The following is a 21,618-nucleotide window of genomic DNA, read 5'->3' as shown; positions in this document are numbered from 1 at the left end:
ATTCATATTTGTTCAAGTTTCGAATTTTTTTTTTTTTTTTAATGAATAAAAAGGTTTTCATAGAGTTTCATACCTTATTCTGAGTTTATTCGATCGATCGGGAGTTATCGGTCGATTAAGGTCTTAAGGGTTACTCGGTTAAGAGTTATCTGGTCAGGGTTATTCTGTCGGTCAGGGGTTACTCAGTCAATAAGAATTACTCGGTTAGTGTTTTGGTGGGTGTCAACCGACTACATGGTGAAGCCAACCACACAAAAAACACATTGCTTTTTATTTACTTCGTATTTGTTTTTGGTAAAATTTTAGGTTAGAAATCCCTAAAAAAAAATTAAACAAAAGTGTAATACTAAATGTAGTGATTGAGAATTTACTACAAGAGTAAAAGGTAATACTCCGTAACTAGGAACAACAATATTGGGCTTAAAGTTTGATACGGAGTAAGTGAGGTTGAGATATAGAGTGTGAATGTAGCCGTTAACTAGTCTATGGATCAAAAACATAGTTTTATGATGAATGCCCTACCAAAAGGATACCGAACCACTAAATATGTGATTCAAATTGTTGAAATGAGCCAAAAATCTCGAGTAAAAAAAATCTAACTGTAGGTCATTTAGATAATTCATCATATAAGATTCTTAATTTAGCCATAATTTTTCGCCATTGCCTGTTTTAACAAGTTTCGTTGTTGTCATTTAAGATTTCATCCAACAATTAGGTCCTCCGATGAGAGCAAATTACCAGCTATACTGTTTGTTTTAATTTGGTTTGCAAAAGCTAGTGTTCCAAGTTCTGCTGGTCCACTTTGTTTTTAACTAATGCAAATAAAGCCGTTGTCAAAGAAAAAATTTAAAATACTAATAGAGAATTTCTAGAGCAATGTTAAGATGCAACAAAAAATCCATCTCAGCTTTTGAAAAGAAAAAATCATCAATTTGAAACCTGCTGATGACGAGCAATGGATAGAATCTTGACTTACAAAGTTGCAATTAGTTTGACCCTATAATCTATGTTCCTGTCTCAGTAATTCTAGGATCCTATAATCTACGTTCCTGTCTCAGTTTCTGTAAGGTTTGAGTTCCTCTTAATTTCGGGCACTTGGCAAAACAGAATACACTACAGTACAAGAACAGCTTTGAACCTCAAATTGTTTACGTACATTCAAACAACAACCCAAAATGGTTTCTGGCAATATTCATTAACCAGAGAGAACCAAAGCATCAAGAGAGAAATCAGGACTGAAGACAGGCACAGCAGCTTCTGGCAGAGTACAACTTAAAGGCGACCGATGACAGCCTCCACTTCAGATGGAGAATACAAGTGGTAGGTTGGGGAGACCTTTGCAATGTCGACATTGTTTGGAGTCACCTAACAAGGGGAAAAAATAAGATTGGAACACTAAATACATGCACTTGCCACAACTAAACAAAATATTGATCAGGAAAATAGCACTACCTTTTCCTCCATAACCTGCTTCAAGATGGAAAGCGCTATAGTCTCAGCTTCTTCAAAAGTTAAATCCTGCAATGGGAAGCAGAGGCATGTTTATGCTATGTAAGATTGAGACATAAAGAATAATCAAAATCATTAACACTAATGTGAACAGAGTTATTTAAAAACAAGACATCGTTTTCTCATTCTCTGGGTATCAGGGCGTTAAGAGTGGAAGTCCTCAGCTTACTGTGTATATCTTTCTATATAATTTACAAAAATCTGCCCATACTTTTCCATTTCCTTTAGCCTATTTTACCTTGAAAGCCAAGGCACGGAAGAAGGTTAAGGCCTTAGGCCAGCCAGTATGGGTAGGCTCAACACTGATGACAATCATCAGGGAATGTGGCCTAAATAATGTTCGGTTATGAACAACCATCTCTATTCTCTAGCTGCATTCTGAGACAGCACCTTTTCCATGGATCAATTGTTTTTATAATAACAATGGTTCAGTCTGCTTATTAATTTTCTATTATGGCGCATTTGCAGTTACCTAATTATGTTGTGGAAAGGTAAAAGGGAGGAAGTTCCTTCGAGAAATGCTTGCCTAGCTTTTATAAGGGTTTTGTGGCCACAGAAGATTAATTATTCCAAACTAGATGTACTGAATATGGAATAGCGTAGAAAGGGGTGGTTTGCCTTGCTCCTTTTGATGCCACTCAAGACCTAGTAAGCCAACCCAGGAAGGAGTAATCATTAGTTCTTAAAAAAGGACTTCTGATCACACATTAAAGGAGGAGAAGTAACTTAGTAGATCCCTAAAGAATCACATACCCTTTGACATAAGAGTGATTCAAAGCCCCTTATTTTTTTTCCTGTAGTTAAGTAAGTAGAAGCTCAATAGTGAGAAGAAGCATTTAGGCAAGAAGAGATTTTTCTACACTCTACAAGTCTTCTACTCTTTGCTGCTTTAATTCCCTTCCTTGCTATACAGCTTCCCAATCAACCAACCTTCGGTGGCGTAAAGTTCCCAAAAGTCAATGGAAACAAAGTGACTCCCAGCTCAAGCCTTGGCATTTCTCATAAGTCAATCCTGACAGGGAAAAAGATTGGAAGGTTTTACAGTGGCATGGCTTTTCTGGTGGATCCGTGAACTGAAAGAAAGGAGAGAATTTCAAACAAGAATTCTTCTGATCATACTTACAAGATTCTCTCGTTTTCTATACTTTTGTTCAGGCTTTTTTAGTGATCTTACAGATTTACAGGATGATGCCTTCTTGTAACTTCAAAATTCTTCATAATTATAGTCACATTTTTCTCTTCAACGAATTTGGAAATGTATATCATGTTCTGTGAATATTCAATACTGGCAGACAAAGGATCAAAATAATCAAATCTGGCGTACATATAAACAGTAAAATATACCTTACGATATTGCTCCTGCAAGGAACTATCTGCACCTTCAGAACCAGAACCAATAGCCTTTGCACTGCATTGCCAGAATGTACCAGAAGGATCTGTGTGATACCTACAAACAGAGATGAGCAGTATGTTTAAGATCCAGATAGACAACCCCCTAAAGCCACCAGAACTATAGGCAAAGTGAAGTTCTATAAAACTGGCATTTAGAAAAAGGTTGGAGCTCATAATATTTCAACAAATTTTGACTTACAAGCTTGGTCCATTTTCATCATGACCTGCAATGAGGAGAGATACACCAAAAGGACGAGACTGCACAAACACACAATCCATTAGAAACAGATGAGTGACCATTAAATATTTAGGTAGTTGAAAACTCAACTCTTGATATGAGAACTTAAAAAATCAAACCACTACGAGAGGGTGGGAGCTATCTGCACTATACAGCAAGGAAAACATAGGTTTCATGTAAACATAGAGTTTTGCATGTTTTGAACTAGATCCTCCTGCTGATTTTACTTACAGAAAATAGAGTCTCCTTTAAAAAGAATAAACAAGAGGAATGAACAGCAATTGGGAATTCCAACCAAATGACTTACCATGGACTCTTCGTCTCCTTCCCCAAAACGAAGAGCTAAATCACATAAAGCCTGTGTAGTTGACTCAACAGTCATTGGTTCACCGTAAGAGAACCTATGATTCTGTTGCATATTGAGTTGACACAAGAACAACCAGAAATAAAGAAATCAGTCACCCCATGCAACACTAATATGCAAACCCAAATTATAGTAACAACATGATGCTTCAAAAGTACCTGGGTCTCCACTCGTGCATGCTCAACAAGTGTGCGAGCATCAGCAATCAATCCACTCATGGCACATCCTATATGGTCGTCAATTTCCATGATTTTTTCTACACTACTAGGCTCCTAAGAGAAAGAAGAAACAAACATTTGAGGTAATCGTTTGAGTACCATGCAAAAATACTGAATAGATTATAAAATATAGCATGTGTGAAGTTTACAACTACACTAGGTGATTCTGCCTCAAACGGTTGATGAAATTTAGCATCAGCATACACTTAGCTTTTTCATGAGCCAAGAAAAGTTTTCAAAAGAGTCAAGTTGAGATTCTTTACTCCACATGTGATGCAGAAATCATAAGAACAAATGCAGTTTCCTTGCAAAATTTGAAACAGGACAAAAATTAATGGGACCATAAGATAAGGTTGCTCGACTAGCTACCAGAATCAGAAGGCTAAAGGCCAGCCTTAAAATGTTTTTAATAATGAAACTCACATATTAAAATATCAGTTGACCAAATGTCTAAATTATTAAGAAATTAAAGCAGTGCAAGGGACTAGCTATCAAATGAAAAAAGAACAAGTTGACCATTTTTTGTATAAATTTAGACAGCTAGAAAAGGAAGAGGTGCTAATTTCAGAAGGAATAGATACCAGCAATGGAGATGTGATACGTTTTTCCACAACAAGCACAACACCTTCCTTGGTCTTTATCCCAATCGCAGTAGAACCCAGCTGGATTTTGGCAAGACAATGGAGTTTCCAAGTTAGCTCTTAAAATCCTCTATAACCACCTCCCCCCCCCCAACCCACCCACACACACACACACCAAAAAAAAAAAAAAAAAAAAAAAAAAAAAAAAAAAAAAAAAAAAAAAAAAACAGTAAAATAAAATATCTATCACACATAGCACGTAAGCTGTAAAAATGAACAGTATACCTTGATAGCCTCAATAGCATACTCAACCTGAAACAACCGACCTTCTGGTGAGAATGTATTGACTCCTCTGTCATACTCAGTCCTTAATTCAAAGCATGCAACAGAAAAGTGTCAGCATAATAGAAATTGTTCAAGGCATATAGTTGGTAATTTTTAACCATCCAAAAATAGATTTGTAGACAGAGATTGTTACCTGGTGAGAAACATCTTGATTAGGTGAAATCAACTATCTGAACCCAAGACGAAAGGGGGGATCAGTGCAAACGTTCAAAAGTTTTACAAATATAACAACCTTAATCTAAAATTCCATTCAATGTCAATAGTTAGCTATTAATCCATATTCCATTCAATGTCAATATTTGTATTCAAAGTTGCGAAATGTTTTGACTTTAATCTAATTTAACGTCTAATATGATCAAACAATAAGTACAGTTAGGGAATAGAAGTTGTATTCAATTATGCAATACGTATAATTAACACCCAATTCCAATTAAGTTTGGTACAATGCCATATATATTGACAAGCTCTGCTACTCCCAAACTCGTCCTCATAAAATCCTTCATTCATCCTTTTTTCAACTCCAAGCACCAACCATCAAAGACCAATTTACAACAACTCAAATCAATCAGAACATGCTATCAACTAAACAAACAAATCTGATGCAAAATAATCCCCAATTAACTTCTTCATCACCCCCTCTTGACGAAGAATACTCTCCACAAATAGCCCACCACAGCGTAAAGTTATCATGAATTCAATATAAAGCTATACCATCCATAAAAAATGCCAAATCACGACAATAATAACATTCTTCCATCCAATAAAGAATCTACAAAATAGTAAATGATCTTGGTAGCTCATATATAAGATATAACGTTAAACAAATACCAAAAATCTAACCCCTCCTTCCTCAAGTCCTCAACCATCTGTATCACAATATAAGCTAATCGAACCCTACATTCGAAAGGCTTAAGCTCGGGGTATTTTTCTTTTTCCCTTTCCAACTTCAGCTGTTATAAAAACTCAGGAGGCTATATTTTATATAATAGTCACTTCAAAACCAGATTTTGCACACACATTAAACCCTAATTTTTAATTAAAAATAGTTTAAATTTGTGCTCAAATTCAAACAACCCCAGACAAAAATTTAAAGTAATCAACAGAACACTAAGCAAAAGCCCTAATTTTGGGGATAGTTTCTGGATCAAAAACAGTGTATTGAAACCCCCTAACCTGCGAGAATCGAACTAAGCAAGCAAAATAAAAAACACAATTTCTAAGCAATTAAACCTTAAGAATTATTTAATCATCAAAGCATCGAATTGCGGGATTGAATACATGAAATATATGGAACAAAACAATCGACAGATTGGAAAATTACATTTTGATTTAGAAATTCGAAAATCTTAGGGAATTAAAAGTTGATATACAATCAAAAAAACAAACTTACCTTATTAGTAAGAGGGAAGCGATGAAATCGAGAGAGGTAGTGAGAGTGGAAAATTGATGAACACTGATTTACCGCTTTCTTGCGCTGCACTCTTAAATGAAAATCAAAATATAGAATAAAACATTTTCTTTTATTTTACTCGTATTTTACAACCTTAAAAAAAAAAATTATATTGTAGGTAGTAAAACACTAAAAACATTTTGACTAATTTTAGCGATTTATACTCCCTTCGTTTTATAATATTAGTCCATATATTATTTTGGCGTTTCAAAAAATCTATTGAATATGTTTTATTTTTTACTTAATTTTTTTAAAATTAATTGGTTGTGGATTGATGACATGGCTCTACGTAAGAAAATCTCTACCTTGAATAAGGTAAACTAATTATGAATAATTTTATACTTTAATGATAGATTCCAAATATTCCTTGCAATACCTCGTATTTTTGAGACGTATTTTCTAACTAATTAATATTTTCTAAAAACGGTATTTTAGTAATTTATTTTACTATTTGAATTTTGAATTTGAATATTGGCGCCAACAACATTTGAAATATCATTTTGGATTTTGGATAAGATTTATTATCCATTTATTATTTTAATAGAAACAAAATTGTATATATATTTCAGATACTTCATTAAACAAAATTGTACTTCCTAATTGTATTTTAAAAGGGCCGAAAATCCTATTTAATTAGCTAGTAATTTCGGATTTTCTAAGTGTAACAAATCTGATTTTTCTTGGTTAATTAAGTTAGTTTAAGTTGGTATTTTATAATTAATTATTTTCTACAAAATATATTATTTACACAATCATTTTTAATCCTTAAAATCTAGCAAGATATTTCCTAAAACCTATCTATGAGGTCCGAAAATATGAGCTTAGCAAGACTCAATATTTTCGGCCACTTCATGATAATTTTGGGTTAATTATTTTAGTAGTTTTCTATTTTAAGTATCTTCCTTAAATTCCTTTATTTCCTTAATTCCTTTTTCTCATCTCACAAAGATTTGATCATGGAATTTATTTGCCTTAAATCTTCTTTGATTATTCTCCAAGCAAGCTTACTTGCTATCTTCCATTTCATGATCAAGCTACTTACCTTAATTCTTTATTTCTTAATCACCATAAACTAAACCTTCCTTAATTCTTAAACTCTCTTTTCCAAGTAATTCCTTAAACCAAATTTACCATAATTCTTCCTACAAGATCTTACCTTAATTCTTTCATTCGTGAGCCTATAAATACCCCCTCATACCTCTCATATTCTTCTTCACACCAAAATCCAATTATCTTCTTCTCTCTTATTTTTCTTTTTTTCCCTAAACCTTTTCATTCTTTTCTTTCTACTCTTTTCATACATAATCGGCCCATATGCATTTGAAGCCAATTTTCAGGCACTTTTGATCAGTTTTGGGGTTTTTCTATTTCACGGAAAATTGTTCCTCCCAAAAAATCCTTGTAGTTAAGCTAAAAAATCACCCCATTCGTAGTTATATTGAAGGAGTTATGGCCTCTTCAAGTTCTGACTATTCTTGCCAATGCAAATCTAATTCTCTTTAATCCTATTCCTTTATTTTCTTCATGGTTAGTTTTCTAAAATATAAATTCCTATTTCAAAGCTATAATTTTATATTAAAGTATTATTTTAAAAGAGTTGTATAGTCCATACACATTAGATTTGGGTTTATGACTAAAGATGTTGTGATAACCTTATAATTATTGTAACACCTCCAAATCTCCCTCTACGGAAATACCAGTATAAATACGTATAATTATACCATATAGATAGATTTAGGCATATTACCACCACGTGATTACGCAAGGCTACTTAAACTACTAACCAAAACCAATACTTTGCAGCGTAAACTCAAACTCTTTCTTTATTAATAATAACTATAAATAAAAACCATTGTCATGAGTACTCATAATTAAACAAAAACCAACAACCTAATTCTAGGTGAAGAACATTCCCGGGACTCCCATATGCTCAATTATTGACTCCACCTGAAATTAGTCAACACTGCTTACCATTACGGTAAACAAGGCAAACCAAAACAAATAGGAAATACGGATTAACAAAATATGCTAAGTACGATAAGTGCAAAATAATTACATTCCATTTATTTGCAAACATGCTTTTAAAACCAATTCAAATAATATAATTCCAAAACTCATGATTCAAAACCAATTTCAATAATTCAATAATTCGATAAAACGATTTATAAAACCAATTCCTCTTTTGAAAACCAATTCCTCTTTTTGAAAACCAATTCTCAAAACAACTCCAATAACTCAATAACTCAATAATAATGATTAGTAAAATCAATTATTTTCGAAAACTCAATCTCCTCTCTAAGTGTGCACACCCCCCAAGCTAGTCTCCTACTATTTCAAGGCTATTCTTGAGAAAAGACTAGGTCATACAAAGTCCATAGACTTCAATGAATCCGCATGCATAGTGGGATTAATATAATAATTATGCTTGTAAAGTTTTTTTAATAAAATCCTCTTTAAATTCCTCTTTGAATAAAATCAAACTTTTCAAATACTCCTTTTGTATTTAATTCAACAAGCTTTTAAAAACAAACTTTTTTTTTTCAAAAACTCTTTTAAAATAATCCAACATACTTTTACAAAAACAAAAGTCCTTTAAACATAATGATTTCAAACCATTCAAAACATGATATAAAATCAATCCTCCAATTCATTTATCAAAACCAATTTTTTTTAAAACATGATTTATTTCATAAATCATAATTCAATTCAATTTAATTCAATCATCATAAAAATCATGTAAAACATGCTTATTCAATCCAATCAATTTCAAAGGTATCTAGCCACCTAAACGTACCCTTGATCCTTGCTAGCAATACAAAAAGAAACTTCAAGAACTTTGATTGAACACACCCTACAAATAAATATAACCTTAATTAATATAAGGTTAACAAGTAATCACACACAATTAAATTAAGAACCCCCAACTATATGTACATGAACCTTATAATTTATTTTTCATAAACATGAATAAAAATCTGATTTTATTTAATTAAAACTACTTAAAATAATTTTTATAAATCCCCCATAATAATAATAATTAATTAAATAAAAGAAGAGAAGAAGAAGAGGTAAAAAACCAAGGAAAAAGAGGAAGAAAGGTGGCGGCAAGGGCGGCAGCTTGCGGCTGTCGGTGGCTGTGGTCGACGGTGGTCGGCGGTGGTGGCCGGCGTTGGCGGCAGGTGGCAGCCGGTGGTGGGAGGTGGTGTTTGGTGGTGGTTGGCGCAAGAAAAGAAGAAGAATTAAAAGGAGAAGAGAATTAGAGAGAATTAATAGAATTTGGTGTGAGTGTTTAGCCATGAATCAATGGGTATTTATAGGCTAGCTCATGCATGAATTATGGTAGGAGAATGTAGGAAGAATTATGGTAAAAAGAATTAAGGAATTACTTGGGGAAGAGAGTTAAAGATTTATGGAAAGTTTAATATTAAGGTGACTAAGAATAATAAAATTAAGGAAAGTATGTTGTCATGAAAAATAATATGGCAAAAGGAGTTTGCTTGGGGAATAATCAAGGATGAAATAAGGTAGGGAAATAAGATGATCAAATATTTAGAAGGTGGGAAATAAAAATTAAGGAAAATAATAGATTTAAGGGAGATAATTAAAAATACAATTTACCAAAACAAATCACCCAAAATCCAACCATGGTGGCCGAAATTTTTGAGCTTCCATAGCTCAACATTAGTATAATTTAGGAAGTTATTTTGCTAGATTTAAGGGATTAAAAATAATTTTATAAATTAAATATTTTGTATAAAATAATTAATTAAGAGAATACCAATTATTCACTAAATAATTTAGCTAAGAAAATCAGATTTTCCACACTATGAAGATCCAAAAATCATAGCCAATCAATAGGAATTTCGGACCTCTCAATTAAATAATAAAATATAATTTTTGCTTAATTAAATTAGCCACAATATATATAAATAATTCAGTTTTTAAAAATAAAATAAAGCCAAAAATAATAATTAGGTTTTAAAATACTTTTGGCGCCAAAATTCAAATATATTTTGGCTCCAAAATTCAAACAGTAAAATAAATTACTAAAAATACCCTTTTTAGAAAATAATAATCAATAAATTAATTAGAAAATACGTTTCAAAAATACGGGGTATTACAGTTATGTTAATTGCAAGGTGTATCGTGATTGAATTTTGAAAGTGAGAAGTGTTGATTGAGATTCGAAATCAAGGTACGTTTAGGTGGCTAGATACCTTCGAAATTGTTGAATGAATAAGCATGTTTGTGTGATTTTAATTAAATTGTTTTGAATTATGACATATAAATTAACCTTGAGAATTCATGTTTTAATAAATATGTTTGAGAATGGATTTCTAACTTGTTTTGAATGGTTTGAAATTATTTATTATGTTTAAAGGAATTTGGTTTTTAAAAGTATGTTGGATTGATTTAAAGAGTTTTTTTTTTTAAAAAAAAAGGTTTGATTTTAAAAGCTTGTTGAATTAAATACAAAAGGAGTTTTTAAGTTATACTATTATAAAGTTTGATTTTATTCAAAAGAGTAATTTAAAGAGGATATATTGAATTATTTATCAAAAGATTTACAAGCATGATTATTATATTAATCCCACTATGCGGATTCATTGAAGACTATGAACTTTGTATGACCTAGTCTTTTCTCAAGAATAACCTTTCAATATAAAGATACTAGATTGGGGGTGTGCACACTTAGGAGAGGAATTGGGTTTATTAAAAGGAATTGGTTTTTATCACTTGAATTATTATTCAAATTATAATTGAGTTATTGGAATTGTTTTGAGAATTCAGAGAATTGGTTTTGAATTATGAGGTTTGAGTTATTGAATTAATTATTGGAATTTCATGATTGGTTTTAAAAGCATGTTTACTAATAAATTGAGTTTACTTATCTTGCACTTATCGTACTTAGCATATTTTGCTAATTCGTATTTCCTATTTGTTTTGGTTCGCCCTGTTTACCTTAATGGTAAGCAGTGTTGACTATTTTCAAGTGGAGTCATGGATGAGCATATGAGAGTCCCGGGATTTGCTTCACCTAGTTTAGGAGTGTTGGTCTTATCTTACTTTTGAGTGCTCATAACAATGTTAGTATTTTTATAAAGTATTAATAAAAGAAAGTTGAGTTTTCCGCTTCAACTTTTGTTTGAGTTAAGTATTTTAAGTAGCCTTGCGTAATCACACGGTGGTAATACACCTAAGTCTATATCTACGATATTATTATACTAATATTTCCGTAGAGGGATATTTGGGGGTGTTACATTCCTCTTTTCTTATTTTATGTGATTGATTCCATATGCAACTAACATTATGAAACGGAGGGAGTATCATTTATATACTTGAAATCGTATCAATTCATTTTCACTATTTTTTTTTTTATTTTGAAAGAAGTCCTAAAGGACACTATATAAATTAAAGTCATACGGCATCTACAATTGACAATTAACAATAAAAACAAGTCTAACAAAATCAAACAAGAATTGATCGGGGAGGGGCAAAGAATCCAAATACATAAATATAACAATTTAGCACATTCTCGATTTGTTGTCTTACACAACTTTTTAAGTGGATCCATCGCCGCTTCATAATTTTGTGAAAAATAAAATTCTTGGGCTGATTGTGTAACCCGAATCCGAGCAATAATCAATCGTAGCTCCGTACAACTGGAGACCAAATTAAACACAAATAACACCTTGGCTTTCGAAGGAGTTCGAAAAATCTTGTCTTTCAAAAGAGACCGAAAAAAACCTTGTCTTCGAAGGCGATAAACCCTTTCACTAATATTACTGATTTATTATACATGACAACTATTTGATAAATAAAGATACGTAGTATTACAATTGCTTACAATTTTAATACTCCAACTATTTCACTTAACTTTTTTTTTTATTTTTATTTTTTATATGTAAACCAATTAATTAAATTGCCTAAATTAAAACTAGGTGCAGATTAAAGTGTAACACTTAAAAAACACAGAGGGTGTATAAAGTATAGTTAATACAGATATACTTACAGAAAAGTTAGCAAGAACAACACAAACTATTATTTGTGTGCGCTCAATACTTCAACAACACGAACTTTAAGTAGAGCAATAAACAGCATGAACCTTAGGGGTTAGGTACGACAAATGAAATAAATTATTTTCGGTGCTAGAGATTCCACTAGATTTCGGCTATTTTATTAAAAAAAAAACACCCTTCCCTTCAAGTGACTACTATAGTCTTTGTAATTGGGATTTGTCCATAGTTAATCACACCAAACCCAAAATTTACTCATAAATCAATCAAAATTAATCATACAAAACGTGAAAACCCTAATATGTCTTCTTGTTTGTATTCTATAATTCATATTTTAGATCAAACAAGTACAAAAAACTTACTAAGTAAAGGAAACAATGGTTGAGTGTCGTTGTCTTCAACCTTCAATTTAGTTTTCAAGGAATATAGTGTTTGTCTTCTGTGGATGGTAATTTACAATCACCTATTTCATACCGTAAATAGAGTTGAACTAACCAATTATTATAGGTTAATGACTATAGAATTTACGTGAAGGAGAGGGTGGATTCACTACAAGAAAAAAGCTTATTTCCGACGGAATTTTTCCGTCGGAAAAACCGGAAAATCCGTCGAAAACTGCCTTTCCGACGGAATTCCGTCGGAAACATTCCGCCGGAAAATCCTTCGTCGGAAATTTGGGGTATTTCGAGGGAAATTCCGTCGGAAAAGTGTTTTCCGACGGAATTTCCAACGGAATAAATTCCGTCGTAGCAGAATTTGACTTTCAACGTAAGTCCGTCGGAATCTACTTCCTTCCGACGGAATTTTCCGTCGGAAATTTTATTAAAAAAAAAAAAAAACAGCCACCACCTACCGCACCTCAACCACTTGATTTCAACCCCCCTCCACCTAGTCCCCACCACCACAACCACCCCTTCCATTTTCGACCACCAGTACCCACCCCAACCCCACAACCCCACCACCACCAGCCACCACGAAACACCCCGAAACTACCACACAACCCTACCACCACCAGCCACCACGAAACACCCCGAAACCCACCCCTTATCCTTCCCAGACCCACCCCACCCTAACCAGACACACCCCACCCCACCCTAACCCCTAACCAAACAGAACCCACCCCACTACCAACCAAACCCACCCCACCCTAACCCACACCAAACAGAACCCATCCCACCACCAACCAAACCCACCCCACCCTAACCCACACCAAACAGAACCCATCCCACCACCAACCAAACCCACCCCACCCTAACCCACACCAAACAGAACCCACCCCACCACCAACCAAACCCACCCTACCCTAACCCACACCAAACCGAACCCACCCCACCACCAACCAAACCCACCCCACCCTAACCCACACCAAACCGAACCCACCCCACCACCAACCAAACCCACCCTACCCTAACCCACACCAAACCGAACCCACCCCACCAAACCCTAACCCTAACCAAACCGAACTCACCCCACCACCAACCAAACCCACCCCACCACCAACCAAACCCAACCACCACCAATCAAAACCAAATCGCAAAAAAAATCGTACAAAATCGTAAAAAAATCGCACAAAAATCGAAATCGAAACAAAATTGAAAAAATAATTAATAAAATTACATACAATCGTAAAATTAATAACTAATTAACATAACTAATCGTAAAATAATTATAAAATTACATACAAATTTACATTACATTACAAAATTGAAAAATAATTAATAAAACTGTTGTTGTTGTTCTTCACGTTGTTGTTGTTGTTGTTCACATTGTTGTCGTTGTTGTTGTTGAAGTTGTTGTTGTTGTTGATGAAAAGAGGAGGGAGAATGAAGGAGAAAGGAAGGAGAAAGGAAGGAACGAAGGAGGAAGGAGAAAGGGGCGAGGAAGGAGAAGGAAGAGAAGGAGGAGAGGAGGAAGGAACGAAGAAGAAGAAGAAGAAGAAGAAGAAGAAGGAGAAGGAAGGGAGAATGACGAAGAAGCAGAGAAGAGGAAAGAGGGGAGGAGAGAGAAAGAGAAAAGAGGCGGTGAAGGAGAGAGAGAAAAGTTAGGGTTTTTTTTTTATAATAATACATTCCGACGGAATATTCCGTCGGAAACCCCTAATATTCCAAAAAAATTTATTTTTTTTCTTTTATTTTCTCCGACGGAATTTTTTCCCTCGGAATTCACAGATCCGACGGAATATTCCGTCGGAAATTCCGTCAGAAGTTGTGAATTCCGATGGAAAAAAATCCGTCGGAATATTTCCGAGGGATTTTCCGACGGAATTTACCTTTTCCGACGAAAATTTCCGATAGACCAAAATTCCGTCGGAAATGTTGAAATTTCTGACGGAATTTATGTCCGTCGGAACGTTTCCGTCGAAAATTGGCCTATTTCTTGTAGTGATTAATTTTATATAAACAAAGGTAGTCGGAATCTGTGGGAATCTCCGGCATAGAAATCATTTATGTCATTTATCGCACTTAATCCCAAAGTTCGTGCTATTTATTGCTCTACTTAAATTTCGTGTTGTTGAGCGAGTCTAAGCAATAGTTATCAAAGAAAGAAATACATTAATAAAAAAAGTAGCGTAAGGGAGTTGATAGAAGAGAGAAATATTAAAATAGTACTCCATAGTGGGTCTTTACCAAAAAAAGAAGTGATTTTTATGAAACAGATGTAAAAGAAAATACTCCCTTTGTCCCTTATTTTTTGCCCTATTTGACTTTTCACGGTCTCTAAGACGTGTCTTCAAACGTATATAACTCCATTTCTATACACGTAAAAACTATAAATACTTGATATTAATAAAATATATAATAAGACGATTCTAACAAGATCCATTTGAATATATTATCACTTATAAATTAACGAGAATTCATGGTTAAAGTTTTAAAAGTTTGACCCATATATTTGCAATGGGGCAATAAATAAGGGACGGAGGGAGTATTGCAGAAACGGAGGAATACTGACAAGGAACATCTGCCACCTTATATATTAATAAAAGGGTATTTTCATTTTTACCACCTTCAAATAATGACTTTGTCGAATTTACCACCTCCAAAAAAAAAAACATTTACTTTACCACCTCATAAAAAAATTAAACATCAGTATTACCACCTCATCTGAGCTCAGGTGACGGAAAACGCATGTGGGGCCCAGTTAACTGTCACTTCCCTCCAATTTAATTCTTTTAAAATCGATTTCCCTCTGTCTCCTCCTTTTCTCACCTTCCACCTTCCATAATCAATGTCTCACCAAATTTCTCACTTCCTCATCAATTTTCGTCTCTCTCTCCTTTGATTTTTCTTGATTCTCACTGTAACTGCTTCTCTCTCCTTTGATTTTTCTCTTTCTCTCTGTAAAAACTGAAACCCTAGATCAATTTGGGTGGTTGAAATCGAGCTGGAACCACAAAATTGCAACACATCAGCTTCTCTTGTCATCTTCCACAGGGTGAGGGGACCAAAAGCTTGGTAATTTGCTGACAGAAATCGAGATTCCTGACTACAAGAGGTACTTTAAACCCTTTATTAGTACATTTCGTTGGATTTATGGTTGTCAATTGGGGTAAAGTATGCCTTTTTTGGGAATCTGTGAATTAAAGTATTATAAACCCTAATTATGCGAATATTTGACTGAATTAGAGTGTGCATTTGTTAAATAATTAGTTAATTAGATTTACTTGTTTACTGTTAATTTAGTGCATAGTCAATGTGAATTGCTTTTACTTGCTGTAATTGGTGAATTGGTTGTTGTTGTTTACTGTAATTACTGAAATTGGTTATTGTTGTGTGTGCTTTTGTTGGTGTTGTTACAGAATGGACACAGTGGACTTAAAAATTACAGTAGGGGGTGCCTTTATACCTTCTTTAGCTGGTAAAAATAGAAGGGTGTTAACTTGGGATGGTGGGTGGGTTTATTGGATGAGAAAAGTGGAAAAAAATAAGATAGATGTACACTTTTTGAGGCAAGCAGCTATACATGGGTTTGTGTATGTGAATGTGAAGGTTCCTAGGGGGTTTAGTTGCTGGTATAAACAAAAGGGCAAGTCTTGGGTGAATGGTAAAAGGGAGCTTGTTGATGGTGAGGTGAATGGTTTCCTAGAGTCTGTGAACAAAGAGGGGGCATGTGAGATGTATGTTACCAGTCATGAGCCAATTGAAGGGACTAACAAAACACCCTTCAAATGTATAGCTGGGAATGAGCTAACCCCTGCACAAAGGAAGGAACTGAAAAAGAGGTTTGGTGGGCCTAAAGTATATAAACCCAGCCCAGAACTTAGTAAGCCCACTGAAGAAGAGCCATTTAGGAGAAGCCCTAGGTTAAAAGGCATTGTTATACATGACAGAGAGGCTGAGGAGAGGCTTCCTAGGGCAGAGAAAGTGAATGCTAATACACATAAAGGGAAGGGTAAACTCACTGCTGCAGATAAGGGTAAGGCTAAGGTTGGGGATGAGACTGGAAATTTAGCTAATTTAGTGAGAAAAATAAAAGAAAGAGTGAGGAGCTTAAGGGATGACAGTGATGTGTTTAGTGATGAGGATGGTGATACAGAGTCTTCTGATTCTGAGTTGAGTGATTTTGAGTTAGAAGTTGATGAGGGAGAGGAGGACTTATACTCTGATGATGATGAACAGTGGTTGAAGAAAAATTTAGACCATATTAACAGTGAGGTGAAAGGCAGTTTGAGGGGAGTTAGTGAAGGAGGGGATCAAAGTGATGATGAGGACACAGGGTTTGACATAGAAAGAAATCTACAGAAAATTGAAGTGAGGGTTGAAGAGGAGGCAGCTTGTGATTCTGATGAGCTAAAGAGTGTGGAAGGTGATTCAGATGATGATCAGGGTAGTGTTACTTGGTTTAACCCTGAGACAGACTTTGAAAGGGCTATCAAATTTGTAGTTGGTCAAAGGTTCAGTGATGTGCAAACAATGAGAAAAGCTTTGAGACAACATGCAATTGAAAATAGGTATGAGTATTACCTTCTTCACAATGATTCAAAGAGGCTAACAGCATATTGCAAAAGGAAATGCAAGTGTGTGTATAACAAGAACAGTTGTAGGATAGTGAAGTGTACATGTAGTAAGGGTGTTAGGTGTAGGTTCAAGTTTTATGCAACAAGGCTTGTGAAATCAGAGGCTTGGCAAATTAAGACACTAAGGCTGAAGCATAGGTGTGTTAGGAGTAAAATGAACAACAAGGTGACAGCAGAGTTCCTTGCTGACAGGTACTTGGAGGAGTTCAGGGGCAACCCCAGATGGAAGATTAAACAGATTCAGGACAGGGCCTTGAATGACTTGGGGATCAAAATTACATACTCCAAGGCTTGGTTGGCTAGAAGCAGGGCAAAGCTTATAATATATGGCTCTTCATCAGAGCAATACTCAAAGGTTTGGGACTATGGGAAGGCACTGCTGAAATGGAACCCAGGGAGTGAGTGTAATGTGGTGGTGGATGATATTAATCAAATTGAAAGACCAATTTTTATGAGGATGTTTGTGTGCTTAGCTGCACTTAGGGATGGATTCATTTCTGGTTGCAGACCAGTAATTGGGGTGGATGGGTGCCATCTAAAAGGGGCATACCCTGGGCAGATCTTGGTTGCAGTTGGAAAAGATGGCAATAATTCCATCTTCCCAATTGCTTGGGCAACTGCAGAGATTGAGAACAAGGACAGCTGGTGCTGGTTTCTGGAGAGCTTGCTCAAGGCACTTTGTGTGTATGACCAAGGAGATGGCTTGACTTTTATGTCTGACAGACAGAAAGTAAGTGGGTTGTGTTTGTGTTTAAATTACTTTGCTTTTGAATTTTCTGTACACTAACTTGTTAGTTTTGCCTTGTGTGTAGGGTCTCATAGAAGCATTTGCAGATGTGGCCCCCAAAGCTGAGCTCAGATTTTGTGTGAGGCATATTTGGTCAAATTTCAAACTGAAATTTCATGGTGCAACTTTCAAGGAATTGTTCTGGGCTGCTGCTAGGGCAAGCACTCTGGTAAGCTTCTATTTAGGTTCTTTTATGTCAGTTTTATGGTGAACTATAATGTATGCTAGGAACATTTAGTTTTGCACATGGTTGTTGTTGTGTTGAATGGTTGTCATGTGTGTGGTTGTATCAGTTTGAGTTTGAAGTTGCTATGGAAAGTATCAATTTTTTGGATGAAGAAGCATACCAGTGGTTGTCAAACATTGACCCCCAGCACTGGTCAAGGCATGCTTTCTCTACAAACTGCAAGTCTAACATGTTGTTAAACAACATGTGTGAGACATTTAATGCAGTGATTAGAGATGCCAGAGACAAGCCTATTCTAACTCAAATGGAATGGCTTAGAAGATATATGATGAAGAGGAGTAATGACAAATGGGAGGCAGCAAAGTCTTGGGAAGGTTTACTAACCCCATTTGTCAACAAAGTCTTTGATGGGTTGGAGAAGTATGCCATGACATGTGAGGTTACAGCTTCAAGGGATGAAATTTATGAGGTGAAATACAAGGATGATCAGTGCATTGTGGATCTGCAAGAGAGAAAATGCACTTGTTATAGATGGGAGTTGACAGGAATACCTTGTGTCCATGCATTTGCTTGCATAATGGACAAAAGGGATGATCCTGAGTTGTATGTGCACCCACATTACTATAGGGTGACATACTTGGCTGCATATGAGAACCCAATACAGCCAATGCCTGGCCCTAAGAATTGGGAAAAGGTCAAGCTCAGACAGCCTTTGCCACCTATGCTGAAAGTGCAGCCAGGAAGACCTAAGGCAAATAAGAGAAAGCTTGAACCAGGGGAGGGCACTTCTGCAGCACCTGAGGGCAAGAAGCCAAAGGTGATGAAACAATGCAAGAATTGTGGTGGGTTTGGCCACTTTGCCAAAACATGCAAGGCTGAAGCAGCACCAGAACAGCCTAACCCACCTGCAACAAATCCAAAGGGTGGGAGGCCACAGATGCAGACTCCTTGGCTTAAGGAACAGAGAAAGAAAAGTGAAGAGAAAGCAGCAAGACAGGTATTTTGTGTATTTTGTGACTTGAGTGTATTTAGTGGCTTTGTTTCTGAGTCTTGTCATACTGTGATTGCAGGCTGCACTGAAGTTGCCACAATATCAGCCTCCAACAACAGCACAGGCTGGGTCAAGTAATGCTTCACCTGCAACTGCTGTGTCAAGCCAGCCTGCAACAAGAACAGAGCCTTTGCCAACTCAGCCTGTTACCAGGAGCAACAGGAGCCTGAGTCAGCCCACAAGAGTGCCAACAACTACTCCTCCCAAAGTCAAAATACAGACCAGGTCCAAGCTTCATGTAATGACAAGCAAGAAGGACAAGGATCTCAATCAACTGTGACCCTAGGTCTACTCATTAGTATTTTGTAATAGACAACCAAGTTTATTTGGTAGTTGAACAATGATAGTTGAACAATGATTTTGCACAAAGGTGCCTTAACTTTTGTCTCAGCCAATGTAAAACAATTTCAAACATTGTGTTGCAAGTACTAATACGAATTGTGATATGTTTCTACCAAAAAGTTCCATTTCTCATTGATGTTGTTAAAAGTAGTACAAGAAATGTCATCCCAACATCCACACATAATAATTCAACAAAACACAACATAAGTTGGGGATTTTTTTTGTTTCTAAGCATTCCTAAATGAACCTAAGATCTAAAATACATAGCCAGTACCAAACCAAAACAACAAAACACAACAATAGCATGTACTGTGAGCATTTTCTTTGTTGTTGCATTGCTGCCATGCACTTCCTTGATCATCTTCTTCCTGTCTGAGCTAAGAGCTTTGCATTTCATCTTCAAGCTGTCAATCTCATTGAGCAAGCACCTCCTTTGTCCACTAACATCATCAACTTCCCTCTTCATGTCATTCAGCTCTCCCTTCATTAGTTTCTTGTCCAGCAGCAAGTTGTTAATCACCTCTGTTTGCCAAGGTGTTCCATCTGGTTGATCCACCCACTCAAAAGCTTTACACCCCCTTGACTCAGTCACAGGATCATAGAATTTGCAGGTCCTAAACTTGCGTCCTGGGTTCTCCCTAGTCCAAGCACTCAGCCTAGACATTGGAACTCCACATTGGCATTTTTTCTCCTTTGAGGGTGACATGCTAACTGAAGACATTCCCTTCTGAAATTCAGTAAGAACAAGAATGAAATTAATTGTATTTGAACACAATCACCATAATATAACCCTAATTTCAGTAGCCAATTCACATAACAAAAACCCCCAATCTAATTTAATCTTACATGAACCCTAAGTATTTTAATTCAAATTGGGGTTTAATTGACCTCACAAAACGCCCAATTTCAATTACTCTTACCAAATGCAACATAATCACGCAACGAATTGCCAAAAAATTACAACAGAAATCACGAAAATTGCTAGAGAATTAACGACAATGGCTTACCTATTTGATGCTTGTTGTCGAGGAGTTCAATTGATTGTTTGATAATTAGAGGGTTTGGGATTGTTAAGGTTGCCCAAAAATACTGATTTGTGAAGAAAATCGCAAAAATTAATCTCCAATCTGCAAGAATTTGGTGTACAAATGAAGAACTAGGTTTAAATAAAAGGGAAATCGAGAGAAATTTGGGAAAAAATAAAAAACTAGCCGTTATGCTGGGCCCCACATGCGTTTTCCGTCACCTGAGCTCAGATGAGGTGGTAATACTGATGTTTAATTTTTTTATGAGGTGGTAAAGTAAATGTTTTTTTTTTTGGAGGTGGTAAATTCGACAAAGTCATTATTTGAAGGTGGTAAAAATGAAAATACCCTTAATAAAATGACAAAATTGCCCATCATTTATTAGGAAATGACAAAATGATCCATTTATCAGCTTAAATGGCCATACTACCCTTAATTTACAATTTTTTTTGTACATCAAACTCACAAATTTTTTAACACATCCTAGCCGTCCATCTCCCTCCTTCAATCTACCCACATACCCTAAAAGTTAAAACACACATAACCCTGTGACTGGGTTTAAGCAGCGTGCAATTAATTTACCCCTCTATCTCTCCTCCATTTAACCGTACTCTGAATTCTCCATTGAAGCACCTTCTGAGTTTGTTTCCATTGGAACAAATTTTCGATTTCCATGTATGATTTGATTGTTTTTCTACTTTATACTGACAAATTCATTAAATTACATACATAATTTATATGATTATAAATTTCTGTTCAGGGTTGATTAGAAGGTTGTAACTATGGTGCAGTATAATCTAAAGAAAATAACTGTGGTTCCGAATGCATAAGAGTTCTTGAAGCCAAGGCCAAGGAAGCAGCTGCGGAGAAAGAACAAAGAATAACTGAAAGGCAGTTTACAACCAAGAGAATGGGTAGGCAATCAACAAAACTGGACAGAGCTCGTAGCAAGTCACGGGGTCGGAAGAGGCAGAGGTCATCAGATACTGAGCAATCCAACAAGAAACTGCGCAAGGACTCCCTCCAGAAGCGCAAAGCTATTAAACTTCCCAGGAAATCTATCAACAAAAAGAACAAAGATGCTCGTAAGGGAGA

General features: G+C 35.4%; 2 protein-coding genes across 2 annotated transcripts; one reads left to right on the top strand and one right to left on the bottom strand.

The window, feature by feature from the left end:
* Window positions 1–879: 879 nt before the first annotated feature.
* Window positions 880–6,147, bottom strand: LOC110717734 (proteasome subunit alpha type-5). Its single transcript, XM_021896495.1, has 10 exons — window positions 6,038–6,147; window positions 4,781–4,817; window positions 4,588–4,669; window positions 4,303–4,383; window positions 3,662–3,775; window positions 3,447–3,548; window positions 3,101–3,159; window positions 2,854–2,956; window positions 1,453–1,518; window positions 880–1,365 (listed from the first exon to the last, which is right to left on the bottom strand). The coding sequence occupies exons 2-10, from the start codon at window positions 4,792–4,794 to the stop codon at window positions 1,273–1,275; spliced, it is 714 nt and encodes a 237-aa protein (XP_021752187.1). The 5' UTR covers window positions 4,795–4,817; window positions 6,038–6,147; the 3' UTR covers window positions 880–1,272.
* An 8,891-nt stretch (window positions 6,148–15,038) lies between these two features.
* On the top strand, window positions 15,039–19,630 carry LOC110717494. The gene is made up of 5 exons (XM_021896207.1): window positions 15,039–15,609; window positions 15,914–17,861; window positions 17,944–18,087; window positions 18,212–19,102; window positions 19,176–19,630. Exons 2-5 carry the CDS (start codon window positions 15,915–15,917, stop codon window positions 19,434–19,436), a joined length of 3,243 nt encoding a protein of 1,080 aa, XP_021751899.1. The 5' UTR covers window positions 15,039–15,609; window position 15,914; the 3' UTR covers window positions 19,437–19,630.
* The last annotated feature ends 1,988 nt before the right edge of the window (window positions 19,631–21,618 follow it).

This window comes from Chenopodium quinoa, unplaced genomic scaffold, assembly GCF_001683475.1.
Source record: "Chenopodium quinoa cultivar QQ74 unplaced genomic scaffold, ASM168347v1, whole genome shotgun sequence".
NCBI classification, from domain to species: Eukaryota; Viridiplantae; Streptophyta; class Magnoliopsida; order Caryophyllales; family Amaranthaceae; genus Chenopodium; species Chenopodium quinoa.
Note: the sequence above shows the minus strand (reverse complement) of the source record. Positions and strands in the feature narration are given on the sequence as shown.